This window comes from Tachypleus tridentatus, chromosome 7 (genome assembly GCF_004210375.1).
Source record: "Tachypleus tridentatus isolate NWPU-2018 chromosome 7, ASM421037v1, whole genome shotgun sequence".
NCBI lineage: Eukaryota > Metazoa > Arthropoda > Merostomata > Xiphosura > Limulidae > Tachypleus > Tachypleus tridentatus.
The window spans coordinates 181,681,854-181,695,828 of NC_134831.1; the positions used below are offsets into that span (position 1 = coordinate 181,681,854).

General features: G+C 31.8%; 1 protein-coding gene across 1 annotated transcript in view; it reads right to left on the reverse strand.

Annotated features, from left to right (window-relative positions):
• Positions 1-11,942, reverse strand: part of LOC143257395 (coiled-coil domain-containing protein 149-like) — a 30,400-nt gene extending 18,458 nt beyond the window's left edge. The window contains exons 1-4 of the mRNA XM_076515987.1: positions 11,700-11,942; positions 9,642-9,800; positions 4,137-4,193; positions 2,065-2,169 (exon numbers count right to left, since the gene is read on the reverse strand). Of these exons, the coding sequence (XP_076372102.1) occupies positions 2,065-2,169; positions 4,137-4,193; positions 9,642-9,800; positions 11,700-11,753 (375 nt within the window). The 5' untranslated portion in view covers positions 11,754-11,942. The remainder of the gene's footprint in view (positions 1-2,064; positions 2,170-4,136; positions 4,194-9,641; positions 9,801-11,699) is intronic.
• Between the last annotated feature and the right edge of the window lie 2,033 nt (positions 11,943-13,975).

Here is a 13,975-nt window from a genome sequence, read left to right on the forward strand (position 1 = left end):
TAGGGTTGGATCCCCTCAACCACCAGGATCCTCTCCTCCCCTTTATGAGTCACCATGCACAGTAAACACGTAAGTGGATGTTTAGATCCCAGAGGAGGTAAACTAAAAGAACAGAACCTTCCATGGTTGGTCCCATTGCCATGTACAGGAATCCACACTGAGGGGATTGAGATTTGTTATCATTGAGACAACGTACATCTGTAACACTGTAGTTGTGATCCTTTTATGTAAAGTGGATAGACTCTTTGATACTTGAACCTAATTATGAAACATTAGAGGTACGACAATTTATACAAAATGTTGACGATATTTCATATATTGAAGGATGTGACACATTTCATACTACTAATGACTTGCATAACAGAGTTCTTCAACTTACAAAAATGAAACAAATATATAAGATGAGGTGTAAATAAAAGTACACATAAAGAATATGGAATTGCCTTGCCACATGAAATGGGATGGTCTTCTTTTCTTTTAACCTTCTGGTTATTTTTGACAATTGTAAATTAAAATATAAACAAGGTAAATCAGAGAATACAACTCTATAGGTCGTAATTAGCATTTCCACTGATACCAAAATAATTATGTGATTCACATCACATAAAGACAACACTTGCGTTAAAAGTATGTATACAGATATGTGTATGTATGTAAACCCTTACAGCCCTCTAACTAGCCTTTTCTGTTTTTAGTGGTTAAATTTTTGAAAATTCTTTGACTTTCCATAACTTTCATTATCCTGTTCACTCTGAACAAATTACTTTGTTAGAACCTTCTGTTCAGCCAAACTATTTGTGCTACCCAATTATAACATTGTTCAGTCATTATAAATTAGTTTTTGCTTCTACCACTAAAACATTTCATTCTCTGAATGATGGGCAACAAAAAATGGTTGTTCTCATAAAAAATATGCAAAAAAAAGACATGAAATTGGTATTATGAACTGTCCTCTTTAATTTTATAGAAAAACTAAATATACTCAATTCAAAACACATTATAAACTTTCTCTACAAGAGAAACCAGGTTAGTACTGCCATTTTCCTGTGTGATGGCACAAACAAAGTTGTACATTGGTCACTTTTATAATGGTTGATCCTGTGTTGTCATGACACTTAACAAATAAATAAAGTGAAGAGATGACAGTTTGTTCTGTGTGAATAAGGACTTCTTCCCTTACATGTGAAAAGTCCTTTTGTGTAATGTAATTCAGTTATGGTTTCCTTTACTGACACTGACGTATCAGTAAAATGAATAAAATGCCCCATACCAAACTAGTACAACAGAACACAAGGTAATGCACATATCCTGAAGCAAGTCACAGCTACACTGTCATCTTACTACCACAGACACTGTGCATGCTCTGTAAAGATATCCAAACCTAAAACAAATGAAAGTGGAACCTGTTCAACTAACAAGAAAGTATGTTACACAAATTTTTGGACTCAATGAAAGAAAGAAAGAATTACAACATGTAAAAAATAAAGTTAATTTGATTTTATATGTAATATTCAGAACTATAGGCTTATCTTTATATTTCCTCACAAGTATATTTAAGACTTTTCTAACATTTTTCAGAACACTGGCACATTCTTTGACATATCGAGATAAAAACACTGATAGCTAGTTTCAGTTTGACTACCAAATTACTCATTGTAACATTAGTGCAGTTTTAACAGAGTACACAGTTAGAATTTTTATTCTTTTTCAAGGCAGGTGGCTGTACAAGGGAGAGCCTTGAAAGACAAAGTGGTCTCTCATTGTCCAAATTGTCAGAAATTTGAAAACAAATAGGTTTACTATTTATTGTCATAGATCAATATGACATACAGATGTTACAGTAATGTACTTCTACTTAGGTTCTGTTCACTAGTCAACTTATAAAAATAGGGTCAACTTATGAATGTGAAGGGATATTTTTTTATACATAAAAAACAAATTTTTTCTGCATTTATAAATCACAGCAAAATCTTAACATCCCCAAAATGTATCTGTTTCTCTTCTCAATTTGTAATTCTGTAATGACAACAAATTATCAGGTTTAAATCTCTGAACAATTCTTACCCGAGTATCTCCTTGAGCATCACTTAGTTTCTGCTTTAAATCATCCACCTCAGTTTGAAGTGCCCGATTTTTTTCCTTCAGCTCACAAAGCAGCTGGGCAAGGCTCTGCAACATATCCTATTCATTAACAACCACCTTGCAAGACAATAACATTTGAAAAAAATTTGGGTTACAAACACTGCCGAAGCAAAACTAATCATTACTCAGAATGATGATCTGTTTCTTTCCCCTCTTTGTGTTTACTGAATGATCTTCAAAAGGACCACAGTAAAACCAGTAACAAGATTACCATTAAACATGAAAGTGTGATAAATAAATTTTATTTCTTTGTTTACAGACTTTCACACAAGAGCTATCCACACCAGCTGTCTATAATTTTGAACTGACAGCTTAGAGAGAAGGCAACTTTTTTGGCAGCTATTGTGTTATTGAATAACCAGAATTGACATGTCACTCTTATAATTAATACATGTGTAACAAACATTTTTTTTTTTCCTTTTTTGGCAGTAACCAAATATTTACTGAGAAGAATGGTTGACATTGGCATTTAATGACAAATCAGAACTCCACAACATTCTTTCCATGAATTTCTTAAGAGTCATGTAAACAATCTTTTAAAGTATGAACTATTTCTTATAAGTATGTAAACAATGTCTCGTTCTATAAGCAGTTTTATACAGCTATGGAAACAAAAAGCATTTAAACCAGAACCAATTACTGAAATTATGTAAACAATGAGTAGTACTATGAACAATTACTTACAGATACATAAAAATGTCTCATAGTATGAACAAATACTTACAGTCACATAAACAACATCTCATAGTATGAACGATTACTTACAGCCACATAAACGTCTCATAGTATGAACAATTACTTAGCCACGAAAATGTCTCATAGTATAAATAATTACTTACAGCTACGTAAACAACGTCTCATAGTATGAACAATTACTTACAACCACGTAAACAACGTCTCATAGTATGAACAATTACTTACAGCCACGTAATCAACGTCTCATAGTATGTTTGTTTCATTTGTTTGTTTTTGAATTTTGCACAAAGCTACTTGAGGGCTATCTGTGCTAGCCATCCCTAATTTAGCAGTGTAAGACTAGAGGGAAGGCAGCTAGTCATCACCACCCACTGCCAACTCTTGGGCTACTCTTTTACCAACGAATAGTGGGATTGGCCATTGCATTATAACACCCCCACGGCTGGGAGAGCAAGCATGTTTGGCGCGTTGGGGATGCGAACCTGTGACCCTCAGATTACGAGTCGCACGCCTAAACACGCTTGGCCATGCCGGGCTCTCAGAGTATGAACAATTACTTACAGCCACGTAAACATCTCATAGTATGAACAATTACAGCCACATAAACAATGTCTCATAGTATGAACAATTACTTACAGCTACATAAACAATGTCTCATAGTATAAATAATTACTTACAGCTACATAAACAATGTCTCATAGTATGTACAATTTGTTACAGATATGTAAACGTCTCATAGTATGAACAATTCCTTACAGATATATAAAAGATGTCTCATAGTATGAACAATTACTTACAAATATATAAACAATGTCTTATGGTATGAACAATTCCTTAAGGATATGTAAACAATGTCTTGTAGTATAAAAAATTCCTTACAGCTAAAACATTACACTAAAACATTAAATTATTTTAGATGGAAAACAAGATGGTATACTGGTATACCAGCACATTAAATTATAAACTGTTTGGTACATATTTTCTTTTCTGAAATTTAAAATTTATTATTATTAAAAGTTTTCTTTTAGTAGTGTATCATATTCTTTAAACAAATTGTGGGTTTCTTAACCCAAATATTAGGTAAAAACAAAATGAACAGAATTGCCAAACAGTTTCTTTTTATACTTCAAAATACTGACACACACACACACACAGTTCTTTAGTCAGAAGAACTAAAACAAAAAGTCACTGTATTCCATTATTTATTTTCAACCTTACTTTTCTTTATACTATGCACAGATGTTTTTAGTATGTTAGTTAGATCACCATATGCATTCCAAACTAAAATAAAATCTTACCTGTTCACCCTCCCCCCTAAAACCTCGAACGTCGTACACGCCCACGAGTGATGGACCCTGAAATGCAACAGCAGATAAGGAGCTAGATAAAATTATCAGAAACAACAATTCATATAATAATACAATCAAAACAGTAATTCTGAGCTACATAAACACAACTAGATTAGTAGTTAAGGAAGTCGCACAGCATAACTTTATACATCACTGAGCCACAATCTTCAACTTGTATAGATTACGTTTCCTTATACAACACTCACAATCTTGTATAGATTTATTTTTTTAAACAGAAAGGATACAAAAGTTTAACTTGTTATTCTTAAGTCTCATGCATCACTTAATATATATATACATACACTTGATAAGGGTAACCATTAAGAAAGCAAAAGCCATATGAAGGATGGTGTTATATAATGTTCCCTTTCTTTTGTTACTAAATCCCTAATAACCTCACTAGATGTCAACTGAATTCCCTCTTTGTGAAAGGTAATAGTTGACACATTAAACTAATTAAGTACTTGTGTGTTTAAATTAAAATACAAAAGTCTAAGAATGTGAACCATTTCAGGGTCTGTTTTATCCCTGTTCTCAGTCAAAAATCCTAAACAAAATGGCTCACATACACCATTAAACAATTTCTAAATACAAAGCCAAAAATCATTATAATGAAACCAGCTGAATATGGATAATAGATGCTGACATATACACATGACAGATTATTGTTAAAGTAAGATGAGATACTTCAGTTATATTTACACAATTGAATCAAGAGGTGTGACAGCAAATCTACCTTCCACCCCCTCCCTTGAACAAATGGTGTAATTTTGTTTCTCTTTTGACAAATAAAAGTATCTTAATTCTAATAACATTCTACCATTTTTAACCATACAATTAGTAAGAGAGCTATTTCCATACTTGACTGAGTACCAAGACACTTAACTTGTATGCAGTTCTTTTGTACAAGGAAAGGTTAAAATCTCCAAAACTATTTCTCTTGAAAAAAAAAAAAGTTACAGAGCTGATTGTGGTATTTAAGACAAAGGGAATTAATAATGCTGATGAATCATCTTTTCTTTCACCCTTAATAGTATGAAAAGAGGACATAAATGTAAATTTTGGCAGGGTAAGTCATCTTCCTCTAATACAGTTTTATTTTTCTAAGAGGATAATTGGCTTTTGGAATGGATTGCCTCCAGATGTGGTGACAACAGCAAATTTAAGAGTTTGTATGTAAAAACTTGACAGATATTTGAATAACACAAGCTATTTGAGATTTTTTATATAATTTACCAAATAGGACAGCCTAGATGGACCAACGGGTCACTTGTTATTGTCCTTAAATAAGATACATATTTATCATGAAGAATATCACAATGGGTTTAATTTTAATTTTTTTTAAATCACAACATCGGGCTTTCTTTAGTTCCATGAGAAATATTATGAGTTCGTATAACAAGAACATGTGGGTTTTACTTACCTTGAAACTAGAAAAACACAAAAACTAGCATTTTATGAAGGAACTCTTGACATTACTGTTTGTATTACCTTTGTACAACATTCTCTAACAACTGGTAGTCTGTTCTATGTGGTTAAATTATTTTTAATTTATTACGTCTTCTTTATAATTCTTCTTATATGACTTTCTCATCCAATATTATTTAAATTATTAGGAATAAAATAACACACATTTCTGTTTAATCAAGACTTCTGTAAACCATGCTTCTCAACAAATGTCAATCAAAATAATCATCTTGCTTTAACTAAAACCTTTGTTATTTGTTTTACAAAAATAGTCACTCATAATTTTGTCTGGACTTATCATACTCTAAAGAATCAGTAACTCAACTGTTTCTGGTATAATGTTCCACTGTATTTATCTTAATTAAACAAATTATTTTTGCTGTGATGTTGGAAGGACTTTACTCCAATGGAGCAATAATTCTCACACGTTTAAACATTTAACTTTGATTCTTCTAATGACTGTTGAATAAACTTTTGACGTAGATTATATTTTTAAACGATCAATAAAAATAAATGTAAATACATACACATCAAAGAGAATAACTCCAAAATACCTCATGTTTCAATAATTACTAGTCAACAGTAATACTCTTCAAACAGTATTACTTTTCAACTAGGGTAGTCAGCTTTTGGAATGAGATGCAAAAAATGTAACTGAGTTCAAGAAAATACTGGATGAATACATGACTGGTAAGGGGTGGTTATAGTTGGGAGCTGGAAGGGGCATCCTTCATGATCTATTAAGTTCATTTTCATCCATTTAAAATTTTATAAATTTATTAATCTTAAAGGGCCTGATAACACTGTTTAAAACATTTTACTCTTATCAACACAAAAGAATAAAGCACAAGATAGCTGAAATGTTTTTTAAAGGGTGGTAATGGTCATTAGTGAGTGGGAAAGGCTACTGATTGGTATCATGATTCATTTAATTTCTATAGCTCTCAACAACATGAGAAACACTCATCTCAAAGTTGGTACAATTGTTAATAAAATTTGAGTTTTTTCCAATTAACATGATGGTTAGTTAAAAATATATGATTGACAATTACAGAATCCAAACTGTTTCCTTTGTCAACAAATTTTCCATGTTCCATTAACGCATGTTTTCGACTGACATTCAATCCCACCCATGTAACAGGTGTTACATTATTTATCCTTGTTTTACATGGCGATGTTGTTTGGTTCTCACTATTAAAATACAAAATAGCATCTCCCAAAATTATACACTTTACATTCATTATACCAGAAAAAGATTGTTAAACCTACAGTAATATATACACATTTCAGATATAAGTTAACATTGTATTGTCAGTAATATACACACATTTCAGATATCATTTAACACTGTATTGTCAGTAATACATACACATTTCAGATATAATTTAACATTGTCAGTAATATATACACATTTCAGATGTAATTTAACATTGTATTGTCAGTAATATATACACATTTCAGATATAATTTAACATTGTATTGTCAGTAATATATACACATTTCAGATGTAATTTAACATTGTATTGTCAGTAATATATACACATTTCAGATATAATTTAACATTGTATTGTCAGTAATATATACACATTTCAGATATAATTTAACATTGTATTGTCAGTAATATATACACATTTCAGATATAATTTAACATTGTATTGTCAGTAATATATACACATTTCAGATGTAATTTAACATTGTATTGTCAGTAATATACACACATTTCAGATATAATTTAACATTGTATTGTCAGTAATATATACACATTTCAGATGTAATTTAACATTGTATTGTCAGTAATATATACACATTTCAGATGTAATTTAACATTGTATTGTCAGTAATATATACACATTTCAGATATAATTTAACATTGTATTGTCAGTAATATACACACATTTCAGATATAATTTAACATTGTATTGTCAGTAATATATACACATTTCAGATATAATTTAGCATTGTATTGTCAGTAATATATACACATTTCAGATATAATTTAGCATTGTATTGTCAGTAATATATACACATTTCAGATATAATTTAGCATTGTATTGTCAGTAATATATACACATTTCAGATGTAATTTAACATTGTATTGTCAGTAATATATACACATTTCAGATGTAATTTAATATTGTATTGTCAGTAATATATACACATTTCAGATGTAATTTAACATTGTATTGTCAGTAATATATACACATTTCAGATGTAATTTAACATTGTATTGTCAGTAATATATACACATTTCAGATATAATTTAACATTGTATTGTCAGTAATATATACACATTTCAGATTAATTTAACATTGTATTGTCAGTAATATATACACATTTCAGATATAATTTAATATTGTATTGTCACTTTTTAAGTAATTGTTCTTTAATCATTATTTTAATGGACACTCTTAGAGATATGATACAAGTTATTAAGTAAGCTTATATCAAGATATTCATAAGAATATTCCTTCCCATCACAGCTAGTTATTTTGACACTATTGGAATGTCAAGCATAAAAACAGTGCATGTATAAATAAGTTATAATAATCTATAAGGAACAATAGCCAAGTTGATCCTTCAAGTTTAATACTGAACCCCATTCTCTCATGTGAGATCAGTAAAAAGTTAAAAACCACCTTTTATCTTACAAATATCCATAATTTTCCCCTTATACGTCTGAACAGTTACTGTTACAAATTTAAAAAAAACTATCTTAACTGAAGCCTAGCCCATATTTCCCAAATCTTAAATTTTTGAGTTCTCTCATTCAATTAATTGCCAAACAGTACAAAAAGAAACCAGAGACCACCCTGATCATCGTTAAACTTGAACAACATCATCTCTGATGTTTATATGCAAAAACGGCTCGTTTGGGCTGAGAAAACACTTTTACATAGAAGAGCGAACAACGTTTCGACCTTCTTCGGTCATCGTCAGGTTCACAAAGAAAGAGGTAACTGAGGGCGGTATTAGATGTTTGAATATATATCTAATACCGCCCTCTACATTTCGACACACAGTTACACAACCCCTTTCAAACATGTGGTCAGCTTCCGGTCAGTTACCTCTTTCTTTGTGAACCTGACGATGACCGAAGAAGGTCAAAACGTTGTTCGCTCTTCTATGTAAAAGTGTTTTCTCAGCCCAAACGAGCCGTTTTTGCATATAAATTTCTCAACAAGTGGGTTTCTCGTCATCACTGATTATCATCTCTGATGTTTCTTTTCTCAACAAACAACTAAAACTCTTATCTATCCTTTCACTCATTACATCATTTCTGACGTTTCTTTTCTCAACAAACAACTAAAACTCTTACCCATTCGTTCACTCATTACATCATCTCTGACGTTTCTTTTCTCAACAAACAACTAAAACTCTTATCCATCCTTTCACTCATTACATCATCTCTGACGTTTCTTTTCTCAACAAACAACTAAAACTCTTATCCATCCTTTCACTCATTACATCATCTCTGACGTTTCTTTTCTCAATAAACAACTAAAGCTCTTATCCATCCTTTCACTCATTACATCATCTCTGACGTTTCTTTTCTCAACAAACAACTAAAACTCTTATCCATCCTTTCACTCATTACATTATCTCTGACGTTTCTTTTCTCAACAAACAACTAAAACTCTTATCTATCCTTTCACTCATTACATCATCTCTGACATTTTTCTCAACAAACAACTAAAACTCTTATCCATCCTTTCACTCATTACATCATCTCTGATGTTTCTTTTCTCAACAAACAACTAAAACTTTTACCCATCCTTTCACTCATTACATCATCTCTGATGTTTCTTTTCTCAACAAACAACTAAAACTCTTATTCATCTTTTCACTCATTACATCATCTCTGACATCTCTTTTCTCAACAAACAACAAAAACTCTTATCCATCCTTTCACTCATTACATTATCTCTGACATTTCTTTTCTAAACAAATAATACCCTTCATTAAGTTTCAAACAACTAAAAATCTTACCCATCCTTCCACTCGTTTCTTTAGCGAGTTGTATCTCTCACGAAGTTGATCAGCCATCAACTTTAACTGGTCTCTCTCACTACGATACTGATCCAACTCACGATTAAGAATCAAAACAGCTTCATTCTTACTTTCCAGTTTACATTTTGTGATGTTCAACTATAAACAAATAGTACCTAGTGTTACTACTGGCAACTGTTGTTTTAATCACTGTTTTGTAAATAGAGAACTCACATCATTTTTGTTTAATATATTAGAAACTTTCTCAAGAGTTCTACTAATGTTCAAAAATTCTGTTAATGTAAACCTCAGTCTTTCACTAATCTATATCTCAAGACTTACCAAGAACAAACAATGACCCTAACTGTTAATCTGTATACTATTACTACTGGCTAAAAAACAACAATTAAAATAAGGTTAATAACAACGTAGATAGTCCTAAACAAAATACAAACTTCAGACTTTATTTAAGACTGGTTAACAATTCAATTTTGAAGATTTAGTTTGAATGTTTGACGAGATGCCTGTTCATCAACATTATAGATTTTGTATGTGTGTGTGTGTTTCTTGTAGCAAAGCCACATCAGGCTATCTGCTGAAACAGATGAGGGGAATTGAACCCCTGATTTTAGCATTGTAAATACGTAGACTTGACGCTGTACTAGTGGGGGGCACTGATTCTGTAAGAATTTGAAATAGTTCTCTCATAATATCAGCAAATTACAACAATACGTAACTTTACGAGTACTTGAGTTTAATATACAGTTAATTTAGGAAAAATGATAGAAAAAAATAAATAACTTATAACTGAGTTGATATTTTAGTAAAATTAAAAAGAAAAAAGACTTTTACACTTCATAAACAAACCACACTTATTGCAAACTACAATGGTTAACATCTTTGGTTTTTATTTTGACATAATTCTTTAAATCATCAGCTATTACTCAGTTAAATTTTGAAACAAATCTAAAACCAGTTGATACAGATATCCTGATGATATCTTTGTTTTAAATTTTGTGCAAAGTTACACAAGGCCTACATATCTTAGCTGTCTCTAATTTAGCAGTGTAAGACTAGAGTAGAGAGAAGGAAGCTAGTCATTCCCCCACACAGCCAAATCTTGGGCTACTCTTTTAAAGTTACACAAGGCCTACATATCTTAGCTGTCTCTAATTTAGCAGTGTAAGACTAGAGTAGAGAGAAGGAAGCTAGTCATCCCCCCACACAGCCAAATCTTGGGCTACTCTTTTACCTACAAATAGCAGGATTACCCATCATATTATAATGACCCCCACAGCTGAAAGGGCGAGCATGTTTGGTGTGACAGGGATTTGAAACCACAATCCTGAGATTATGAGTTAGGCACCCTAAGTACCTGGAATCAAGATTTTTTTTTTTTTTGGGGAATTTGTTGAATATCTTAATAATATACATACTGCCATAAAGCTCACATGAACACATACTGACAATATCCAAACATATTACTATTTCATGATACCACAGACAATGTTAAAAATAACCAACTTATTACTACCATATGTCCTAAAGTCTAACCCATGTATTAAACTTATTATTATATACAATAATTTCCCAAAATTAGGATGAATATCAGAGGGGGACACTATATGCAGTAAGCTTGTTTTTATAACAACTTTCAGGCATTTTTATTTACCAATTGTTAAGACAATTGAAATTTGAAACATAAAAAGTATTGTAATGGGTACTTTTCTCGAGTTTTTCCCCAATTCAAATCTTGCAGTCGTATTTTCATTAGGGGTTAACAATAAACCTAAAATTAAAATATTTAATAAAGTCCACTAATGTGAATCGTAAAATTCCTCTCTGATTTTTTGACTACATACAAAGTTAATGTCTAAAATTAAAGTCTCTCAGGGTTAGTGTTCGAACACTAAGTACATTAGTATTTCTGTGACTTAATCTATATAATTACAGTCTAGATGTTCATGAGTTAGGTTTACACTACAATACTGTATTTAGTATTTCTTTTATTTTGTGTTTATCAAATTCTTAATAACTATAGAGAAACATTTGTCTTACTTCACTTCTAAGATTTTGATATTCCAACTGTAGATGGTGCCCGATTTTAGCCATATTTATCACGGTTTATTTAGAAATCCGGTCTCTATTTCGTTACATAATACGATCACAAAAATATTTCATGATCAAAACAAAACAGCAACTTAATAACTCACCAAAACTATTAACTCTACAAGTTACAACAACTCATCCATCTAAGCAAACCTATCATAAATAATCCTAACGGCTGCGTCCTCTGCCGACAATCAAATGAACTTTGTAATTTTTACATATAAGGGCAGGTTTTGATAATGCTTTGTTGAAGTTTGTGAGAATATGAACCAAAAACAAAGTCGTTAAGTAAAAAATAAATAAATACAACTTTAAAGTAACAACTCTGAAATATATTCAAGTTTAAAAATACGTAACCATAGTTACACCTTTGTTTGTTTGTATGTTTTTTTAATTTCGCGCAAAGCTACACGAGGACTATATGCGCTAGACGTCCCTTATTTAGCAGTATAAGATTAGAAGGAAGGCGGCTAGTCACCACCGTCCATCGCCAACTCTTTTACCAACAAATAGTGGGAATGACCGTCATATTATAACGCCCCCACGGCTGAAAGGGTGAGCACGTTTGGTGTGACGGGAGCCGAACCCAACACCCTTGCATTTAAAATATAATCTTCTATTTACATACAGCTGTAGAGTTCTTATAACGTGACGCTTAATCCAATATGTGTGTGTGTGTGTGTGTGTGCATTATGCTGTTGTTTCGTTGGCCAGTTTTTGAGATTACTTGGTTAAAATAATTCAACTTCACTACTTAATAATAACAGATTACCTTATTTCCTCTATAAGCTTGCAGGTGAGCACTTGTACACTGTAGTAAATTGTTGCAAGTCTACGTTACAAATAACGTTCACATTTATTTCATTAACGTAAGAGTCGGCATGGCCAGGTGGGTTAAGGCGTTCGACTCGTAATCTGAGGGCCGCGGGTTTGAATCGCCGTCACACCAAACATGCTCGCCCTTTCAGCCGTGGGGGCGTTATAATGTGAAGGTCAATCCCACTATTCGTTGGTAAAAGAGTAGCCCAAGAGTTGGCGGTGGCTGGTGATGACTAGATGCCTTCCCTCTAGTCTTACACTGCAAAATTAGGGACGGCTAGCGCAGATAGCCCTCGTGTAGCTTTGCGCGAAATTCAAAAACAAAACAAACAAACATTAACGTAAAAAATTCAAATTGTGCAAAATAACCCGAAATGCGTAATAGTTAACAAAATTCCAAATACTTCGTAAAACACGTCGATATATTTTTTTATGTTGAAATAACTTTTAAATCATAAAAAAATCTCTTTGATTACCTCTACTCTTGAAACACTTTGAACAATTCATTTTATAATGACACAAAACTTTCTTGATTTTAACATAATGCGCTTTCTAGCTAACATCTAAAATAAACATTATAAATATAGTTTATGACAGTGTATAAAATTTTCTTGGAACTACTAAACCCGAGAAAAGGTGTTTTTCTACAATAATTTTCAGTTCGTTGAAAAAAGCATCATAAGAAACAAGCAGAACAGTTTTGTTGCACAGATTTTTCAAATAAAACGTTTTGATAAATAGTTAATAATTCAACTGTTAAAACAAAATTAAGAGTTTTAGTTTGCACAAAAAGCGTAGTTTCATCGTAGATAATAAGTTGTTAAGAAAATAAACTTGTAAGGAAATTCGTAAACATTTTTTATAGTGACGTTGGTGTGGCATGGTCTGGTGGTTAAGAAAATCTGAGAGCCGCAGGTTCAAATCTCCGTCACCGAACATTCGTGCTCTTTTAGCCGTGGAGCCTTTGTGACGAATAATCCAACTATTCTTTATCTTAATAAATTCCTCACAAGCTGTTCGAGGGCTACCTGCGTTAATTATCCCTAATATCAAAGTGATAGGCTAGAAGTAAGGTAATTAGTCAACACTGACTATTAGACTACTCTTTACTTTCGAATAGTGGGATTGATCATAACGTTATAACGTTCACAGTGCTGAAAGGGCGAACATGTTAGATCATAAGATCCGATATAGTGACCCACAGATTGCTATGCTAGGAATTCTTTAGATTGCCTAATATACTACAGGTTTCCGTGAACAGATAACAGTATTGATATGTACTAGCTTTTCTATACTTCTAGAACGATATGATTGCACTAATGACTTTTTCGTTTTCTTTTTATTATTATTGTGATTTTTTTTCTTTCACAGAAAATAATGAAAACAACAATAAATCTTACAATTGT